The sequence below is a fragment of the Cavia porcellus genome, unplaced genomic scaffold (genome assembly GCF_034190915.1).
Source record: "Cavia porcellus strain 051 isolate PalLab524CR breed Dunkin Hartley unplaced genomic scaffold, mCavPor4.1 scaffold_5, whole genome shotgun sequence".
Taxonomy (NCBI): Eukaryota; Metazoa; Chordata; class Mammalia; order Rodentia; family Caviidae; genus Cavia; species Cavia porcellus.
The window spans coordinates 31,487,668-31,509,587 of NW_026947488.1; the positions used below are offsets into that span (position 1 = coordinate 31,487,668).

Genomic DNA, 21,920 nt, shown 5'->3' on the forward strand with positions numbered 1-21,920 from the left:
GGCTCTTTCTAGGGTACATTTTATGGGCTCTTCAGACTTGGTCTGTCAGCTCTTGCTCAGACTTCTATGGAGGTCAAAGAAGTCTCTGTCTGGCTGCTTCTCATCCACTGGTTCTGGAATCCACATCCAACTCCCACTATTTACTCTGTCCCCATAGAGGAGAATCTGAGTTTGGTTTGCCTGCATCATGGGGCTTACTTTTAACTTTTGGGAGATGCTGTGTTCCCAGACCTTACAACTCCTAGAGTCTAGCATCCTCCAGCATGATTGAAGATCTCTATGCTCCAACATGATAAAAGCTAGCCTGGGAGATCACAGGGTAAGGATGTCAACTGGTGAGATTTGGGATGCATTTGAAGTGGCACCCTGGTGACTTGCTGATAGAATAGGCCTGGCTTGAAGGATAAGCCCACTGAAACAGAGGTAGGTCACATGTTGCAGGAACTGGCTTAGCCTGAGACTCGGCTCAGATGCTACAAGTTAAGGACATGTTTTTTGCTGTTTATTTGGCCTGAAGAGGGAGATGGGAGGCCAAACCAAGACACAAGGCAAAACCATTTGAAAGAAAGACCTTTTATTTGGGGCCCAAGTGGGTCCTGAGGCAGTTTTTTTTTTTTTTTTTAAAAGCTGGACATTAAGACACTGGAAGCAGTCGAGCACTGCATGTACCAGCCCCTTTCCTTGAATGAGCTCCAGGTCTTTAAGTTGCAGGCTGAGAGGAGGTGGGCATGAACATGGCTGCTGGTCCTCTGAAGGCATTTTAGCAATGTCATCCATAGTGTAAAGATATGCCAGCTCCTGCTCCCAAAACCTGCCTTCTCCCAGGGATACCTCTGGAGGAAACAATTTGGCACACAAAACTCTGCCTGCAGGGTTGTTTGGCATGGTCATCACAATCACTAGAAAGGGTATCATGACAGTTAACTTGCCTTTTGCAGTGATGAATCTGGGGTATCTTTCCATCAGCACATCTCAGTCACTCTAGTATATCCCTAGTCAGGCCCCTTTAATACCAGATGGTTCCCTTACTCATTAACTAATGTTGGGGATGTTCCAAAACTTCCACTTGAGAACCACTGTCCTGAATTCAGAAGCTTGGAGACTGGTTCCTAAATATCCTATGAAAGCTCATCTAGGCCACCAGAACAAAGAACAGGGCCTAGAGCCAGATCAATGCAATTCCTCTTATTTTAGGGTAGGCACTGGGACTGTCAGAATTGCAACCACAAAGCAAGCTACAGCTGTCTTGCTTTCTTCCCAGAGTGGGTAGAAAAACAAGAGGTCTCTGCAAACCACTCTAGATAATGCAAGTTTAACAGGGTGTCTTAGAACCTCTTCTGATATGTGATTAATGTAAGCAGAAACCTGGAGGAGGGGCAGAGAGGGAACTCAAGTGTGTGGAAGTAGGGCCTGGGGTGGGAGTGGAGTGCATGTACCTGACCAATTTAAGAGCACAGGCTCTGGAACCTCCAGGCACCATATACTACTTAGCAGCTATGACCTGGGCTTATGTTCTTGCACTGCAACATGGAACCTATGTGAAGCACCACAGTACTTAGAATGACTGCCATGAACCTCCTCCCAAACTCATTAACAAGTATGAAACTCGGTCTTCATTCTAGTTTTTAATGGTCAAGGTGACAATAATTTTGTTTTCTAGATCTGCACTTAGCTTCCAGTTACTGCCACCTGCTGGAGTAGGTAATACAGCCCTAGCAGGCTGCAGCCAGTTTGGCAAGTGAGGACTCAAAGTACCAAGCCAAGTTGAAACTACCACCTTCCCTGGTTATAAGTGGATGCAGCACTGGTTCTTCGCTTGTAGCAGGGAGTGAAGCTGGAAAGTCAAAGTGCCTAGTGGTGAGGGTTGAGGCACAAGATGACTCAAAACCAGGTTGAATCTAAGTCTGTGGCTCATTTAACAGGGCACTAGGACAAGTTCTTTTTTTTTTTTGTCTTTTTCCTTTTTATCGGTACTGGGGATCGAACTCACGACTGCCTGCTTGCAAGGCAGATGCTTATGCCGCTAAGCTAAATTTCCAGCCCCCCCCCCCCTTTTTTTTGTCACCAGGAAAAGTTCTACCCAAATACCAAAGCTCCTCCTTACCTGCCATGAAAGAAAGGTAATTTAAAGGGTGTGAAGGGTTTTTATCAGGCTAAGACTACAGCCTTAACTGCTATAAGTCAAAGCAGAGCAAAGATGTGAAGTTGAATTTGCAACCCAAAGCTGCATTCTGATTGTACACTCTCTCAAAAACTGGCAGAAGCCTCTCACAAACATCAACACGGTAAAAGGCATCCACAGCACAGGACAGTACCCAGCCACTTAGCATCTTATTTGCCACACACTACCAGTGAATAGTTCACCTACCTCTTAAGTCCCCTCAGACTTCTGCATATGGAATAAAGCAATGGCAGCAACCAAGAATCACCAGGGCACAGCGGCTTGGGATGATAGGGTAAAGGACTGGGCAGGTATAATACGACCTCAAATGGCCACAGCCTGAGCATGGATTTCCCAGGCAGGGCTGAATGGTGTGTGAAAAGTATTTATTTTCACCCAAAGAGGATGTGTGCATCTAGCTGTAACCTCATAATTCAGGGAACTTCTGCTACTGCCAATTTTTACAGGGGCAAGTGATATATTCATATGGGAATGAGTGGCTGCAAAGCATCTTTCTATATATCTCTTCTTTCTTCTCTGTAAAGGAGAAATTCTCCACAGTGACTTTTGGGGTGGTGGAAAGGACATATGAGTGGCTGAGGATTGTGTGTACTAGTCATTTTTATGCAGAGAGGATAGAAGAAGGGCTCCTCATCATGCTCCCAAGATAAATAATATTTTATGGCAATCAAGGCCTGCTCCAGTGGGACAGTTTTCATACACATGCTGGTGATGTTTCTTCCTTTTTTTTGGGTTTTTTATTTATTTATTTTTCTTTAAAGTCCATTGATCCTCACAAAAACCCAGGAAATGCAACTAAAGAAAAACAAAAGTCCAACCAAAATCTAGGAACCCAGAGCTATGGAGGAGACATGGCACTGGAGCACTGGGTGTGCACAGGGGAGGAGGGGTGATCCCCAAGGGGCATGGCTACCAACTGCAGGAGACGCAGGAAGGAAGCAGCCCAAGGCTGAGCGGTTATGTTAACCGCTGCACGATGACAGCATTGAGTAGGTTGGCTTCCTTCAGTGTTTGGCTCTCATCAGCAAGCTCTTTGTTTGGAAAGGTAGTCATGAGGACAAAGCTGGTGGCAGCCATGGCTGGCCGGGCGTCCACGATGAAAAGCCGGATGTCGCTGATCCTAAAGGAGTGGGGAGCAGGTGAGCAGTTCCATCTCTGGTGCCCACAACCCCCACCCTTGGAAGGATGAATGTGAGTCTCTTCCCTCCCCAGGTTCATCATGAATAGCCAAAGCCACCATTGGAAGCATATCAGACCAGTCCCTCCCTTGCTGATACCTCCATTTTCTTACTATTGTCCCAAGGCCTACCTAATTTTGCTCTCCTTTCCTTTATTCCTTGTTCTTCTTCTAGTTTCTCATTAGGTCAAACTCCTTTCCCAAACTAGGGTCCCCCTTTCCAGATACTCTCCTGCCTCCTTTCCATAATTTTAATTACACCAGAGGCTGGAATGCCACCTCTTCTGCAGCCTTATCCTTGACCTTCCTTTTGTGACACTGGTCAAGTCTATAAGCACACAATTCTGGGATGACCTGATTAATGCCTTCTTTTAGAGACCACAACTTCCATAGGGGCAGACATACCTCTTTTCTATGCCATAAGAGGCACTCAAATTACATGGCACCGATTCTCGGTGCCAGGAATCACCTCTCTAGATGTTGCTTATGACTTGAACTCAGTGATCATGAAAATGAAGTCACTCTAAAGTATTTGTCCCTAAGTGGTTCAACGGAAGTTTTCTTCTGCTTTAAAGCCCTGGGGACCTCTGCCATTTACAGTGTGGTCCTTGTGTGAGATGCATACAGCCTGAGACTGAGTAGACCAGTGGTTCTGCTGGGGTTGACAAGAGAAGTAAAACTCAAGTGAGTAACTCTGGCAAGATAGGTTACTCCATCTGAGAGAAGTTTGAACAAGGTTCCAGATATTCCTGGCTCACACTGGCTGCTTAGCCCATACCTGTATGGTGAGTCCAGAAAACATTCAATGATTGTCAAGCCATTCACTAGATCCACAGATGGATCCTGGCTTGGTTGTCTCATTACTGATAAAACTTAAACACCCCTGTTCCAGAGAAAGGAGTGTCAAGTATCTTTGTTAGTGACAAACCTCCAGCACCTCTCCCATTAGTTTCTTCTTGTGGTAGCTCAGTTTCCCCACCTTTGAAACAGGCAGCAGTTTGCTCTGATCCAGCCCAAATAGCCTTAGAGCAGATCTCAAAGACCAGATCCATGAAAAACCTTAACAGCCTAGTGATTTTCAGAGACCTCTAGAGGGATTGAGGTAGAGAAGGTCAGGTGGGCAGGCTGTGGACACTGCACCCTCTCCTTGCCATCAACCACAACAGCTCTAATTCGAACTCTTTCACATCTAGGCTATAGCAGAAGACTGCCCTTGAACAGTCTACAGATGCAAAAAACTAAGGATGAGGAAGGGTCCCAGAGATGTGAGCAGTCCTTAGTCATACTAACAGTAGAAACAGGGCCCAACGGCACCAGACTTGCAAATCCGCTACCTCTCCCTCCAGCAGGATGGGCTGTAAATGTGCAGATGTCTGGGACACTGCTAGAAAACCAAAAACAGCTGATATGAGGTACCTGTGGCTGTGGTTAAATTTCTGTACCAGCCTCCCACCATCAGCAAGTCGTATTTGGATGTTGGTAGTAGGCTCTGACTCGTTGATTAAGACAGAAGAGCTGGCTTTGGCTTCATTTTCGGCCTGCTGGGCTGGAGAGCTGGTACTCAACACCTGGGGAGCCGTGCTGAAGAGAGAGAACATTAGGGTTGTCCAGCAAGGAATTCATTCTCACATTTTTACTGAGCATCTGCTGTGTGCCTGGCCCATGTCTGGTGCTTCTGATGCAGTGATCAGGACAGATGAAAACCCTCCCCTTGTGAGACTCACATGCCTTGAAGAGTTCACTTCAGACCCCAAGTCTGGTTGCCGACTCCCTCACTACCCAAGGAGCCTGGAGTCAGACACTCACTCTTCTTCCTCATGGGCACACCTGAGCAAGGATTATAGGTGACAAGCCTGAGGTTGGAGAGACAGAGATCAAGACAGCAGGACCCAACAGCAAGGCTGTGCCAACGTCTATGAAGAGCTGAGGGGAGCACTTATAGCTGAGAAGCTGGGGCACAACCTGGCAGAAAACTGGTTGTGGTGAACATTTCTGACCTTTGTGTGTGTGTGTGTGTGTGTGTGTGTGTGTGTGTGTGTGTGTGTGGTGTGTCTAAGACAGTAATGCAAGATTTCTTAAATGCCAACAAAGGCAAGACAGAGGGCATCACAATCCCTAACTTGGAAAGATACCACTGTAATAAAATTAGCATGGTACTGGCAAAAACAAACAAAAAAAAAACAAACAAAAAAAAACCAAACAAACAAACAAACAAAAAAAAACCAAAAAACCCCCCAAAAAAGACCTAAGGATCAATGGAACAGAACAGAAGATACAGATGCAACTACAAACACACTCAGTTACCTGATTTTTGACAAAGGGGACATACATGTCCAATGGAAGAAAAATAGCCTCTTTTAATAAGTGGTCCTGGAAAAACTGGCTTTCCACATGCCAAAGACAATCTAGACCCATGCCTATCACCATGTATTAAAGTCAAAGGGGGGACTTCGGAGAACATGGCGGACAGATAGCAGCAGCTACGGAGGCTCTCTGAAAGACCCAGCTTAGAATTCAGGAATGGTGCGGAGTAAGGAATCATAAGCAAGAGGAGATATGCCCTGCTGACCCAAGAACGAACTGGGCTGAGAGAAACAAACTGGGAACGCAATCCTGGTGCTATAACAGGAACAGAAAAGCCTCAGTGTGGAAGCTGGAGCCCGCACCATTGGAAGCCACCATTTGGGTTTCCCGCCGCTGCTGCTGCGTCTGCATCAGCTTGGCAGGGAGAGAGACGCGCGAAGACTCTGAGAACAGGAATTGGTGAACGGAGTTGAAAGCAGGACAGGCGGGGAGCCATGCATCGACCTGCAGTGAGTGAGAGAAACTGGGACTCTCCCAGAGTCTAGGAGACTCCACCAGAGGACAATCTGGGACTGGGCAGACTTGCGGGAACAGGGCGCTGTAGTGACTTCAATCACGTATCTCCCTCTCAAGTGGGATTGGTGAGCAGTGCCTAGCCTACATGATGCTGCTAGCTGAGACCCAGTAGGCTAGCACAACCCAGATCCCAGCGCCTGAAGGTAGGTTGACCTGGAGGGGCAGGCCCCACATAGGCTGCCAGGTCTGCAACTTCCTGGTGCGCTATGGTGGGTGGGAACACCTAGCCGGCGCAATTAATCAGACTGTGGCCAACAGGGAAGGAAGCTGGGCCTCCTATAAATGCTTGCATATTTAAGGAACAAAGAATATGGGACGAGGCAGCAGCAAGAAAGGCTCCTCGGCCCCCAATCCTGAGAAAGAGGCAATAGCAGACACAGCACCAATAGATATAAAGTGCTATCTCCAGAGCCTCATAGACGAGTTCAGGAATGAAGTTATTAATGAACTGAAGCTAGAAGTAAGCAGAATAGTTAGAGAAATGCTAAGCACTACCTAAGAAAAAACAGATGGTAGAATGGAAGAACAGAAAAAGAGGGGAGAATTGTTTGATGGAGAAAATAGAGAAAGCATAGAATATGTGAAGCAGGTTCAAAGAGATTACCAGGAAACTAAAAACTCTATCGAAAACTGGCATAACAGCTTGAAAGAAACTAAGGACAGATTATCTGAACTGGAGGGCAGATTTGTAATATGGGAGCATGAAATGAAAAACTTCTTAAAAATAACAAAGAAACAAACAGCAATAATACAAAGACTAGAAGATGATAAGAGGATCTATAACTTAAGAATTAAGAACATAAAAGAAGTAGGGACTCAAACAAATGAACTACAAAAGCTACTCACAGAAATAATCCAGGAGAATTTTCCTAATTTAGCAAAAGGTAAAGATACTCAGTTGTATGAAGCATACAGGAACCCAGCCACCTACAACCCAAACAGAGCTACACCCAGGCATATAATAATCAAAATTCCAGAAATGCATTACAAAACAGAATATTAAAAGCCGTCAGAGACAAGAAACAGATCACTTACAACGGAACACCCATCAGAATTACAGCAGACTTCTCGGCACAAACCATCAAATCACGAAGAGCGTGGGGGGGAAATAATTCAAGCTTTGAAAGATAATAACCTTCCGCCAAGATTGATATATCCTGCACAACTATCCCTGGAAATTGATGGAAAAACAAGGTGCTACCAGGATAAAGAGGAATTAGGGGAATATGCAACCACCAATTCAACTCTACAGAGAATACTGCAGGATATTCTAAAAAAGAAAAATATGAAGAATCCAGAAATAGTGGCAGAGAGGCCACAATGAATGGAGCAGAAAACAAAATGAAGAAGACAAACTGACAACTAATGACAGAAAAAGAGCTCAACAGAAATGAGGCAGAGAAGACTGGATGATAGGAACAGCTATTTTGGAGAAAATGACGTCATAATATGTAATACTGATTTAGTATCATCTTGTTTTGAAGTCTCATCAAGCTTTTGTTCTTCTGTCTCCATTGGTCTAAACAGGTTGTATCTTCTAAATACCCTATAATACTGTCATCCTCTTAAATGGTTTTACATTGTTTTGATATATTTGATGCAAAGATTTCAAGGAAAGAGACAATACGGTAACTACTTTTATGTCGGGATTATCTTGTGGTGAAACACTATTTTGCTTAAATGGTTCTGTTTTGATCTGTGCTGTTTTGCTGTTATGCCCTCTTTTATCTCAATCTCCATTTTATTATTTACTTTTAAATTTTTATCCTCTTAATTAAGGGAAAAATAAATAAAAAAGTAACAGGATATATTATGTAACCCACTTTGACTTTCCATTATCTTGATTTGAAGCCCTGTATTGCTCTCACCATCTTGTTTTGACTGATGTTCCTCTATCCTGTTTTGCTTGATAGTACCAGGTTTGAAAGTTTAGGCAACAGCTGTGAAGATAGTGGGATTCATTATGACACCCATTCTGGTTGACTATTATCTACTTTTGAAGACCTGTAATGTCTCCAATGTTTTGGTTTTGTTGGTTTTGTTCTTTACTGTTTTGTTCAATTTTATTATAACTGATGATATAGGCAATTCTATTAGAGATAGCAGGAGGCATTATGGTAACCATTGTTGATCACCTTGTATTATGCTTTTACATTATCTATTATGTCCACCCTTTTGATTTGACTGACTCTGTTCTGTCACATTTGGTTTTACTCTCTTCCAAAAAAGTAATAAGAACTGTGGGAGCAACAAAACCCAAAATGTGTAATTGTCATTGTACAAAAGAGAGGAAAAGGAAAGTGCTCTAAATGATATAACTGCATATATATTTAAGTGTATAAGATAGATAATGATATTATTGAGTTTTGTTGGATCATTGAACAGAACTGTTTGCAGTCTTACTGTTGGAATGTCCACTTTATAAGCTTTAATTTTGTAACTTGAACAACTATTTCTAAGATGACAATATGTAATCCATTAACTAGTGATTTCCTACTGTTTATTTTTTTTTCTGTAAATCTGTATAACTTGTACCCTTTTTCTGCTTTTTTTCTTTCTCCTTAAATAAAATTTTAAAAAAAGGAAAAAAAAACAACAAAAAAATAAAGTCAAATGGATCTACATATTAAGAAAATGGGCATCTGAGATAAACATGCATTTCTCAGATGAAGAAATACAAATATAAATAAATACATGAATAAATGCTCACATCACTGGCCATTTGAGAAATGCAAATTAAACATTGAGATTCCATCTCACGCCAGAAAGAATGACAATCAACAAGAAATCAACCAGTAACAAATGCTGGTGGGGCTGTGGGGAAATAAGAACACTTTACCACTGTTGGTGGGAGTATAGACTGGCACAACCACTGTGGAAATCAGTGTGGAGATTTATCAAAAAACCAGGTTCCCATTCAACCCACCTATTCCCCTTCTAGGTATTTTTCTAGAAGTACTGAAGACATTATACTACAGTGATGTATGTGCACCTAAGTTTACAGCAGCACAATTTATAATAGCTAAATCTTGGAAACAACACAAATGCCTATCAGCTACAGAATGGATAAAAAAGTTGTGGTATTTTTTTTTTACAATGGAGTACTACTCAGCTATAAAGGATAAACGAGAGGCTTTTATAGGTAAATGGATGCAACTCAAGACCATACTCGTAGGTGAAATAAATCAGACCCACATATGTAAACTATATTGTCTCCCTAGTGTAAAAAACTGAAGGTAAAAAAGTTCCAAAATGTACAGTAGATACTGTGAAAGTGAAAGGGGAAGTGCTCAAAAGGAAACAAAAAACGGGAAAAGGGAAAGGAGAAAAGGAAAAGATCACTATTTATATATATATATATATATATATATATATATATATATACACACACACATAAATATATATGATAGATAATTATACTGGTAATCTATGTTAGTGTATCAAAAAGAACTGTCACTTCATTATTTGATCATTTTTAAATGTCTATATCTTATAATCTGAGCAACCATTTTGAAGACAATATGCAATATATTAACCATTGTTAATCTCCTCTTATTTTGTTTTGAAACTATCATTCTTTTTATTCTTTGTTTAAAAAAAGATTTCTCGCTGGGGATTTAGCTCAGCAGCAGAAGTGTCTGCCTGGCGTGTGTGAGGTCATGAGTTTGATCCCCAGTACCAAGGGGCGGGGGGGGAGGGGATTTCTTAAAGGCAAAACAAAAACCAAAAAAAAAGTGTGTGTGTGGGGGACACTTGTGAAATGAAGAGGACTATGAGTCTGCTAGTGGTTAGAGCTTGATTTTAGAATCATATAGGCCAATAAGACTGTGTCACCTTGCACAAATCAGTCAAGTTTCCTTAGTTTTAACAAGGGTAGTAACAAGGAAATTTGAAAGGACCATGGTTGTCTCCCCTGCCTCAGTCAGTTTTCGTGAGCATTAAAGGGCAAAATTCCGTAAGTATTCAGGGTGGTAGACAAACATAAATGCACATAAACTCTCAATTCACAAGCCTGGAGCCTTTTCTTTCTGAATACCCACTAGTCTTATTCTTATCTTTTCTCTTAGCAGGTGACCTGCCACAGACCTTTACGGAGAAGAGAAGCCATTAGAGTTTACTGACATTTTCCTCAAGCCCCTGATTTTATCAGCTTGTCTGCTTCACCCTTACCCTGATCTTTATGGTCTAAAAAGAGTACATGTCAAATCCAATGGAAAATGCTCTCTGAAGTGTTTTTCATAGAGTCCTAGTTCCTTGAGACCACCAGAAAGGTTTAAAAAAATGCCATTTAATATTTTAGCAGCACTATAGGCACTAAAGACTTTTAAAAGAAGGTTTCAGGAGATTGTGCAGTGAAGGCAAACTTTGTGAACCATCGGGCCTTGCCCTTTATACTTGTTAATGTATTGCACAAAAGAGTACTTCAAGGATCCCAGTTTGTGAAATGTTGTCTAGAATACATAAAAAGCAAAGTAAATATCTTTTCCTGTGAAAGTGAATAATATGAGCTTAGGGAATTAGGCAATGGAACTCAAGAATGCTGGCCACATTTGTGTACTGAGAGGAGCTGCTCTGTACATCAGCCTCACAGCATGTAGGCCTCAATGTGGGCTGGCACACACAGATAAAGTATGTGATCAGTCTCTACAGTCATTTGGAAACAGTAAAAAGTTGTAGATTACACATGTAAATGTCTTACAGCTAATAATTCTGTTTGTTCACTAGTTTAATGGACATAAGGTTAACTCTTTCATTAGACTTCAGGCAGCAGGGCTCAACTGCATATAACAATGTCAAGTATGTAACATACTCATTGAAGCTACTGCCTATCAGGAATAAATTGTTATTTTCAAGTAGCAGATATCTGTTTAGATAGGGTGAGGGAGAGGAAAATAGGTGTAACAGATATCTGTTTAGATAGGGTGAGGGAGAGGAAAATAGGTCTACACCTATTTTGTTCAGGTGTTGTCTAGGGGGCTTTATATATACCTTCCCTGAATCATCAGAAGCACCTTTTCAGATAGGGATTATCTTCATTTTACAGGTAAAAAAAGAGATGCTACAGATCACTTCTAAAAGTTGTACTTATGTAACAGCTTTCTCCCTGTATGTATTATTTTATATATTCCCCCCAGCCAGGGCTTTTTCAAGCTTTACTTTATTGAACTAATATTTGTACTGAAAATATTTCCTCAATCTCCTCCCCTGCTCCCAAGGAAATCTAATCTATTCATCAGTTAGGATCTTGTGAACTTTAGCAGGTTACTTAAAGGTCCTGATGTCTTCATTTCCTCCCCTAAAAACGGAGATCTCGTCTTTACCCTCTCCTGCTTTTTAGGATAGGAAGTCCAGTGTATGACACCCATTATTATTAAGGACAGAAAGAAACTTTTCAGCAGCACTACACGCCATCTAGTCCCAGCTCTATCATTAACACTACGGCCTAGAGAGCAAGCTCCCTTTCTAGGAGTTCAGTACTTTTGTGTAAAACAACAAGCCATTTGCATGGGGTACACAGCAATCAGGAGGCAAGAGGATCATGACAGCTACATAGTGGGATTGAATTCTGGATTACCCCTTATAACTGAAGTGCAGGTAAAAACTAGATATTGTACTATATTTTTAGAGGGTAATCTGAAAATATCTTATAAATATGATGCTCTTTTGAGCCAGCAATTGTATCTCTAGCTCAAGATTACATGGCATACAAAAATTTAATTACAGAGCTATTCACTGCCATGTTCATGGTACTGGAAATTTGCTTACATATTTTAGCAAGGACTGGTAATTACAGCACATCTGTAAGAAACAAAAATCACATAAGCATAGAAATAGAAGTGTAGAAATACATATACTGACGACCGAAGGACCTTACACTAGACTCCAACTTCAAGAGTTCCAACACCCCCACTGGTGCCAACCTGGGGGCCAAGGCTCTTAACAGTGGGCTGTTGAAAGATATGAATCCAAATCACACAGTAGCATGTTTACAAACACACACCTGTATAAGACTAGAAGGATATATTCTCCAGAGACTAACTGAATATTTCTGAGTGTTATGTTTACAAACAGTTTATTCTTTATCTGAATTGCCTATTATTTTTTTATAAAACAAAATGATAAAATACAAAACAAACAATAAAACAGGTACCTACAAAGTTTACTGTGGCTGACAGAGACACTAATATTGAACATGGTTATTCTGGGCCAGCCCATAACCCTCATTGGCAGGGAAATGATGAAAGCAGACTGACATAGCTATGTTGGTTCTGCTTAGTCACAATCCACTGGTGTCTAATGCTCCGAGCTCTGACCCTTGCTCTGAGGATCATGAATGGCCAACAAGGAGTTAGGAGATTGCTAGAAAGACCCACCCACAAGGTCTGAACAGTGGGCTGAGCACTGATCCCTCCTGATAGTGGTGAGGAGAGCAAGGACAAAGGCTATCTTGAGGTAGGAGTGTGGAAAAGAATGCTAATCAGAAAGTACAGGTTCTGCCAGTCTACCATATGAGCCATGTGATCAAGAGGCAGTTCTCAAAGCTTAAACAGGTTCAGCTTCTCCTCTAAAATCAGGACTTTCCTGGCAAGGGGACTCCATGCAGAAAATAAACAGTTTCCTCTGAAGAACACATGGTCTAAGATGGGGAGACCCTGAGAGGAAGTAGTCTGCCTATGAATGGCAAAGGGCCTGATGGAAGAACTCTGTTCACGGATTATCAAAGACTGTTAGCCAATCAGATCCAGTTGGAATTTGAATATGAGACAAGAATGACTTGGCAGAGGTAGAGAAGGGAAAAGACAGGACAATGGCAGAGGACATCAATAGGAAAAGCTAAAGGGAGAGAATGTCAGGACCAAAGAGTAAAGATAAGAGCTGATGAACTGTCACAATGGTGGAACATAAGTCTGCATGGAGCAACAGCGTCTTTGACTTTCTAAGATCCTGAGCAATGCTACAACTTGGCCTGGCTAGGCAGCAAATTCTGAGACTCCGTATCTCTGAGACCCAGCTTAGACCTTAAATCATTAAGGAAATCATACTTTCCTCAATAACTTTGATTAAAGAGTCAAAGCACCTATTATGTTACTGTTCACTAAAGGCAGTACTCTATATGCATCAATTCTTTTAGTTTTTGCAACAACAATCCTAGGAGGTAAGGACTATTTTAATCCCAATTTATAGCTGAGGAAACAGACTATCAAGTCCAAGGCTACACAACTACTAAATGAAGGAGGGTCTTTTAACTCCATAATACACATCCTCCATATTTTTTTCCCATAAAAATAAAATCTGAACTACTTGTTAAACAGGTATCCCCAGTTCCCTAGTGAGAACACAAGGTCTGCTGGGATCATCTAGTGGCACTGACAGTCTGGGGTCCACTGGTGCTGCTTCTTACCTGCCGAGTTTCTGGCCCTCACCAGTGAAGGCTTTGAAAGCTCCCTTGGGCTTCACAAAGTCCTCATCTCGATGGTCCTCCATATCCAAGTTCACCTGCCCGCCGTGAGCTAACCTCCGCAGCTCTGCTGGCACCTCCCTGTGAGGGAAAAGGCAGACTGGGGTTCATAGCAAGCAGGACACTGGCCAGCGAGAGAAGTGGTGAGAGAAGAAATCTCTCAATTCCAATGGTGAAAACCATTAGGAGCTGGCTACTGCACTGGCTACCTGGCTGCCTCTCTCTTACCTGCTCAGTCACAGTAGTTACCTACTTATTTGGCCACTTAGCTCTGCCCCAAGATAAAAACACAAAAATGAATAAAGTTTTTAGAGCAGATCTGTGAATCTGTATTTCGAATGTGCTAAATTTGTTTCAAAATTTTATTTCTCAAGTAATAAAATGCTTTGTCTCTTCTGTTCTAATCTGGCATCTTACTCACTCATCTGAGACTCAAAGAGGGCTTTTCTGCTCACCCTCTGCGGATAGATTCTAAAAACTGGGCATTGGATGGGTCTTGGTAGCTTCTGAGCTCGCCATTATCCAGGCTGAATCCACTTTTCCAGAGCTTCAGAACGACATGAACCTATGATGACAAGAGACAGTAGTTAATACGGCCATAAACCTGCAAAGTACACAAATCCAAATTTGCAAGATAGTGATAGTTTCACTATTGTACCACATTGCTATTATTAAACCACAGATATGGAGACATACCATATACACATATGCATGCAAAGGGAACTCAACAACCAACCAAGAATGCATTAACCTAAAATAGGAAGGTGGTATGGCACAGATTAGTAGCATGGGCAGTGTTTTAAGGAGAGTGGGGCTTGTATCTTGATGTTGCCACTCTTTAGCTGGATAACTGAGTAGGTGACTCAAAGTTATGACTGCCTTATTTGCATGGTTCCAAGTGTGTCTGGGATATAGCTAATATTCTACCTCATCCATTCATGACTGTTTTGCAGACATTAAACATGGTATCTACAGCTTAGTGTGGTAATATGTGTCTAGGCCCAACTACTTGGGAGGCCGTGGTGGGAAGACCACTTGAGCTCAGGAGTTCAAGACTAACCTATTCAAGATAATGAGACTCTATCTCAAAACAAACAAAAGTGGTACCTGTAATTCCTGTCAACAATCCCCCATATACATTCACTGAAAAGGGACAAACTCAAGTGTGGTAGCCCACACTGTCATTTCAGTACTCCGGGGGGCCAAAGCAGGATGAATGCAATTTGGATCCCAGCTTGGGCAACTCGGAGCAAAATTTATTAACTCTCTCTCAAAATAAAAAATAGAAAAATATGGGCTGTGCATGCAGCCCAGTGAGAAAGCCCTGGGTTTAATTATCAGTACTGAAGAAGTGAGACAAGAAGGCTAAAAATTCCACAAGGAATATAAATATTATGTGCTACAAACATGTACTAATAAAAAAATATAGTCTGTTAAAAAAATGAAACCTAAAACAAAAATGTCAATTGAAATTAAGAAAAATTTTTAAGTTGTTCATTTTTATTAACCAATAAGCTTGATTGCATCATATTAAATGTGGAAAAACTAAAAGTATTTCCCTTAAAATCAGGAACAACATAAGGATGTCCACTATCACCTCTTCTACTCAACATAGTACTTGAAACAGCCAGACCAATTAGGTAAAGAAAGAATCAAAAGGTATACATATAGGAAAGGAAGAAAAATTATCATTATTTGCAATTGACATAATACTAATACTCTAGCTTCAGCAAAGTAGGATACAAAATCAGCACACAAAAATCACTAGCATTTGTGTACACCAACAATGAATGAGATAGAAAGCAAATTATGAAAATACCATTCACAGTAGACTTAAGAAAAATGAAATATCTAGGAATTAATCTAACCAAAGAAGTGAAAGACCTCTACTAAGATAACTATACTACTCTGAAGCAGGAGACTCTAGAGGAAAATGGAAAGATGTCTCCTGCTCTTGGATAGGCAGAACTAACATTATCAAAATTATTATACTTCCAAAACTGTTACAAAGATTCATGCAGTTCCAATCAAAATACCAGCAGCATACTTTACAGATCTAGAGAAAACAATCCTAAAAGTCATGTATAACCAGAAGAAACCAGAATAGCAAAAGTAACTGTTTTATTTACTTTTCTTGTTGCTGAGATAAATACCTGACATCTGAACTTAAAGAGAAAAAGGTTTCATCAATAACTGGGATCACGGCCGGGGATTTAGCTCAGCAGTATAAGCGCCTGCCTGGCAAGTGGAGGTTGTGAGTTCGATCCCAGTACCAAACAAAACAAACGCAAAACAAAACAAAACTGGGATCACATCTTACTAAAGAGTTTTTGCCTGTTGAAAGAAATCTCCAACAAAAAAAAGTAATAAGAACTAAAATGTGTAAATGTTATTTGTAAAAAAGAGAGGAAAAGAAAGTGCTCTAAAGGACACAACTGCAAGTGTGTTTAGATGTGTAAGACAGATGACCATATTACTAAGTTTATGTTGGATCACTGAAAACAACTGTTTGCAGTCTGTTTGAATGTCCACTTTGTATGCTTAATTTTGTAACTTGAACAACTATTTCTAAGATGACAATATGTAATCTATTAACTAGTGATTTCTTACTGTTTATTTTTTTTGAAATTCTGTATTACTTGTACCCTTTTACTGTTTTTTTTTTTAATTTAAAAAAAAAAAAGCTGTTAGACGAAGTACAAAAAAAAAAAAAAAATCTCCAACATAGTGAAAAGAAAATCCACAAATCGGGAAAAAAATCTTAGTGAACTGTCCCTCAGACAAAGGACTCTGTCTAGAACATATAAAGAATTAAAAAAAACAGACCCCGAAATTCAAAGACCCAATCCAAAAATGGGCATCTGAGATGAATACATACTTCTCAGATAAAGACATACAAAAGGCAAATAAATACATGAAAAAATGTCTGAACATTGGTCATTAGAGAAATGCAAATTAAAACCATACTGAGATTCCATCTCACTCCAGAAAGAATGGCCAGCATTAAGAAAACTGCCAATAACAAATGCTGGAGAGGCTATGAGGGAAAAGGAACTCTTCTGCACTGTTGGTGGGAGTGCAGACTGGTGCAACCATTGTGGAGGTCAGTCTGGAGGTTCTTCAAAAATCTGGGATTGACCCAGATTTGACCCAGCTATTCCACTTCCAGGCATATTCTCAGAAGAAATGAAAACATCATATCATAGTGATATATGTGCATTCATGTTTATAGCAGCACAATTTGTAACAGCCAGATCTTGGAAACAACCTAAATGCCCATCAGCTGAGGAATGGATAAAAAAAATGTGATATTTTTATATAATGAAGTACTACTCAGCTATAATGATTACACTGAGGTATTTATAAATAAATGGACGCAACTTGAGACCATACTCATAAGTGAAATAAATCAAACTCACATGTATAAATACCGTATTGTTTCCCTAGTTTAAGAATGGTTAAGAGTACGTAAGATACAAAATTCTCAAGAAATACAGTGGAAGCATAAGAATCTGCTCAAAAGGAAAAAAACAGTATCTCAGGGAAAAGGAAGAAAAAGAAAAAGGAAAAGAAAAAAAAATCTAAAATTGTATAATCACACTTAAGATAGCTAAGATGACTGTGCTACAAATTCCATAAGTTCTTGGAACAAAACAGCTAACATCCGTAGGATTGGAACAATTTTGCATGTTAGTGTCTGGTGATCTGAGGAACTCTTGAAGAACATTATGTAAAATAAAAACCCTAGTTATGGCTCTTATCACCTTGTTTTGGATTTTTTGCTGTTGTTATTTATTTACCTTTTTGTTTTTCCAGTAATCTACTTCGTTTTGTTTTCCCCTCTAATACAGAAAGGATAGGTATACACATAGAAGCTTATACATGCGTAGAACTTCTCCTAAGTTTAAGAGAACTGTTTATATTATGCGTGATGAAATGAACAGCTACTTTGAAGAAAAAGAGACCTTATGGTATCCATTGCAGATACTGTACACTGTGAAATTCAGTAATGCTATTATTCTTTGTTCAGAGTGATTTTAGCCTGTTTTGTATGGTTTAATTTCAACATAAAAGAAGGTACGGATAGCTAATTTGAATGAGCAACAGACATTATGGCAGCCATTATTGATTTTCCTGTTGTCTCATTTTGAAGACCTACAATGTCTTTGTTACTCTGTTCTGATCAGTTTAATACTTTTGTTTTACATAAATTCATTGTGTGTGAAGATATGGACAACTATTTGGAAGAAAACAAGAGACATAAGTAGCCATGGTAGACATCTTATTATCTTGTTTTGAAATCTGTGTCACTTAAATTGTTTTCTTCTGATCTTCTTCTGTTTTGTTATATTTAGTTTTATCCTCTTTAAAATAGAAAAGAGTGAAAGTTTCTTTAGCATATAGTTTGTAGAGGTTTTAATCCATAACTGTTGGCTCTAAGGCAGGATGGCTTGGCATAAGGCACCACCACAGAGGACAAAACATTTCATGGCAGGCAGAAGACAGCAAAAGTATGTAAGCAAAGGTTTGCACATAGCTCTTTTCCTTATATCTTAACTAGCCTGCCTGAGGAGGAGGGGTTTGCACTTACACCCTTAATCCTAGTGCTCTTGATCCTAGCATTGCATCATGAATCAATTTCAGCATCATACACTCTGGATCCAGCCACCTATGACTGCATGAGGCTTCGGGGACTGAGGTGGGGATGAACATCTAAACACAAACTATAACAGTAACTATTGCACTAAGAGCAAAGCAAGCAGCATGGGAACACGTGTCTTCAAGCTATATAATGATTAAAAATGGTAGGTACTGGAACAGAAACAAACACGTGGATGAATGGAACAGAACAGATACAGAGACCTGGCCAGAAATATTCAACCGTCTGATATTTGACAAAGGGGCCAAAAACATATGTTGACATAAAGATAGCCTATTCAAGTAGTGTTGGGAAAACTGGTTTATTTATTTGCAGAAGAACGAAGCTGATCCTTGCCTCTTACCATATACTAAATTAAAATAAAAATGAATCAAAGATTAAAACACTAAAACAGAAACATTTAAACTTCCTGGAAAGTAGTAAAACACTTGCAAACATAGGTATAGAAAAGGATTTTCTAAAAGGAACATCAATGGTATAAGAAACAGCAGTAAGAATCAACAAATGAGATTGTATCAGACTAAAAAGCTTCCCCATAGCAAAAGAATCAGTAGAATGAAGAGACAACCTACACAATGGGAAAATATTTGTCAGCTACTCCTCTAGCAAAGGACTACTATCTAAAATATGACAAGAACTCAAAAAAAATTAAACCACCTAAAACTAAACACTCAGTCAAAAAATGGGCAACAGAAATAAAGACACTTTACAGAGGAAAACTTAACAAATGGTCAATAGATATAATAAAAATGCTCAACATCTCTAGCCATAGAGAAATAATGCAAATTAAAAAAAAACCCTAAGATTCTATCTTACTTTGGAAAGAATGGCAATCACTAGGAAATCAAACAGTAACAAATGCTGGCATAGTTGTGGTGAAAAAGGAACCCTTCCTCATAGCTAGTGGGAATATAAACTATTACAGCATTATGGAAAGCAGTATGGAGATTTCTCAAAGACTGAAATTATAAATTCCATATGACATGCTACCCTCTTAGGTATCTTCGCCCAAGGGCATAAGTTGTACTGCAGTGATACTTGCATACCAATGTTTATAGCAGCATAGTCTATAACAGCTAAATCCTGGAAGTAACCTGTGTACCCATCAACAGATGACTGGACAAAGAATATGTGGTATTTGTATTTATATACATAATGGAATACTACTTGACTATAAGGAATGATAAATTTGAGACATCAGAAGGAAAATGGATACACCTGGAAAATATAATGCTGAGTGAAATAAATCAGACACAAACATTAGCACTATATGGTTTCTCTCATCTGAGTGAGGCAAAGGACAAACAAGAAAATGATATAGGATGGATAGCAAGGGACAAGGAGGTGAGTGTTTTGCAATAGGGAAGTGGTCTAAGAGGGTCAGCAGTAAGGAGGAGGAAGGGGAAATAAGAAAGATATGCCATGCACAGGACCCTAATAACCCCAATTAATGTAATCACTGGATACCACAACATGAGCTAAGACAAACAGAAGACTTTTTTCTTTTGGAGACAGGGTCTTGCTATGTAGCCAGGATGGCCTCAAAATTATGGTGATCTTCCTGCTTCTAGACTCCTGACTGCTAGAATTACAGGCATGTGCCTCGATGCCTGGCTGCTACGACAATATCAACAAGTATGAAAAAGGGGAAATGGGATCATGTGAGGGAGAAGGGAAAGGGAAGGGGAAAAGGGATAAAAGAAAAAAAAACCACTTCCAAGATGACTATAAACTGCATGAACTGCAAGTATGTACTAATAAAAAGTAAATTTAAAAAACCTCATAAACCTATAATACGTTAAAAGATACATAATAGGAAGTAGGCAGACTTAGGATGTATTACATACACATACCAACTCTCCACAAGAAATGTAATCATTATGTACTATAAACATGTACTAATAAAAAAACTTTAAAAAAGGCTAAAAGCTAATGTATTAGTAACTGCTATCACAAGTAGATGGGATCTTTAGTTTCTTCCTGCTTGACTTTATTTTGGAATAAAATGCAAAATAATTTAACAGATATATTATTAAAGAAATGGTCACAAGGCTACATGAAAATGTTTGTGGCATAATATTAAAAATTTTAAATAACATTTTAAATTTTTGTCTATTAACTGTGATTACACTTATAGGGGTAGGGACCCTATATACAGGGAAGAAATACTACAGAATAATAAAGAAAATTAAACATGAATTGTATTTCAGGCTTCTCTAGTGATCTGAAAAGCAAATTTGTCAGCCACACCCACATCACTAGAGAATCCAGATATACTGACCCTCTGTTTGAGACCCATGCAACATTCAGAAATCTTCACCTGTTCATCTATCCCTTCCCCTACCCCTTCTCATCAGCCCCCTGCTCAGTGAGATGAAAGCTGCCTCTGATATCCCTGTAAGGTTCCCTGTTCAGACCATGGCAAGGACACTGTCACTGCAGACCTCTCTCACACAGACTGCTGGTTTATGTAAACTGTGATCAATCCCTTCTGAAAAAGGGTAGAACTCATAATCCACAAGTTTCTGTAAAGAAGAAAGAAGCACACTCACATCTTGGCTGGAATGCTGCCTCCTTTCTCCTGCCACATAGGCAGACTCTTCCTCTGGTGCTGCCCCAAGGCGGTAGCCACCTCCTGCAAAGGGCTATAAAAGACAAGTTCACAAACATTTGGTAATGGGGTCAACTCAGATACAGTGATGCATCTCAGTAAACCAAAGAAAGAGGACAAGGTTCCTAATTAAGCCAGCACTTAGATATACTTTCTCTGATATCAAACTCAGTGCTCATAGGGTCAGGCAACAAGGCAAACAAATCCAGTGGCCAAGATTGCAGTGAAACCTGGAAGGCACAGTATGCCCAGCCAAAGGGAACAGACACTACTAACATTTAAATTAGTATGGCCATGTAAAAATTTGGATACAGGATTAATACCAAAGACTTTCTGATTTACCTTACGATAGAAACTCAGATTCGGGATCTAGGCTGTAGGCCACAAGTTTGAGAACTTTTTTTTTTTTTTATCAGTACCAGGGATTGAACTCACAACCGCCTGCTTGCAAGGCAGGTGCTTCTGCTGCTGAGCTAAATCCCTCAGTTTGAGAAGTCTTGCCCCCAATCACAGTTTTATGTTAAAGTTAAGAGAAATTACACTTGCTTCTGCATAGGCAACCAAATGAGCAAATGAGAAAAAGAGTTATCAGTAGAGTGAAAGAGGACCCCTCTCCACTATGGAACCTGAGCACTACAGGCAGAGGCAAAGACACTTTGATGCTCACTCTTGGTTTACTGTTTTCTCCAGGGCTCTTGGTCACTCGCTCCACAGCTACGGCTCCGTGCTCCTTAGCACCTTTAAAGAGATCATCCACCAGCTCGTTGGGACTTTTCTTCCTGGGTGGGCCAACAATCTGTTGTCCACTTCTCTCTGAGCCCCCAGCATAAAACCTGCATAGAAAACATACTTCTAACACTAAATGTACTTGCATAAAGAAAAAAGCATGCCACAGGTTCTGGGCACAATGAACCAAAGAATACAGTACCGATTTTTAAAGAACTTACTGGC

General features: G+C 40.1%; 1 protein-coding gene across 1 annotated transcript in view; it reads right to left on the bottom strand.

The window, feature by feature from the left end:
* Positions 1 to 2,891: 2,891 nt before the first annotated feature.
* The window catches only part of Nsfl1c (NSFL1 cofactor), a 29,416-nt gene continuing 10,387 nt past the window's right edge, over positions 2,892 to 21,920 (bottom strand). The window contains exons 4-9 of the mRNA XM_003476353.5: positions 21,637 to 21,802; positions 20,911 to 21,003; positions 14,154 to 14,263; positions 13,642 to 13,779; positions 4,776 to 4,940; positions 2,892 to 3,302 (exon numbers count right to left, since the gene is read on the bottom strand). Of these exons, the coding sequence (XP_003476401.1) occupies positions 3,140 to 3,302; positions 4,776 to 4,940; positions 13,642 to 13,779; positions 14,154 to 14,263; positions 20,911 to 21,003; positions 21,637 to 21,802 (835 nt within the window). The 3' untranslated portion in view covers positions 2,892 to 3,139. The remainder of the gene's footprint in view (positions 3,303 to 4,775; positions 4,941 to 13,641; positions 13,780 to 14,153; positions 14,264 to 20,910; positions 21,004 to 21,636; positions 21,803 to 21,920) is intronic.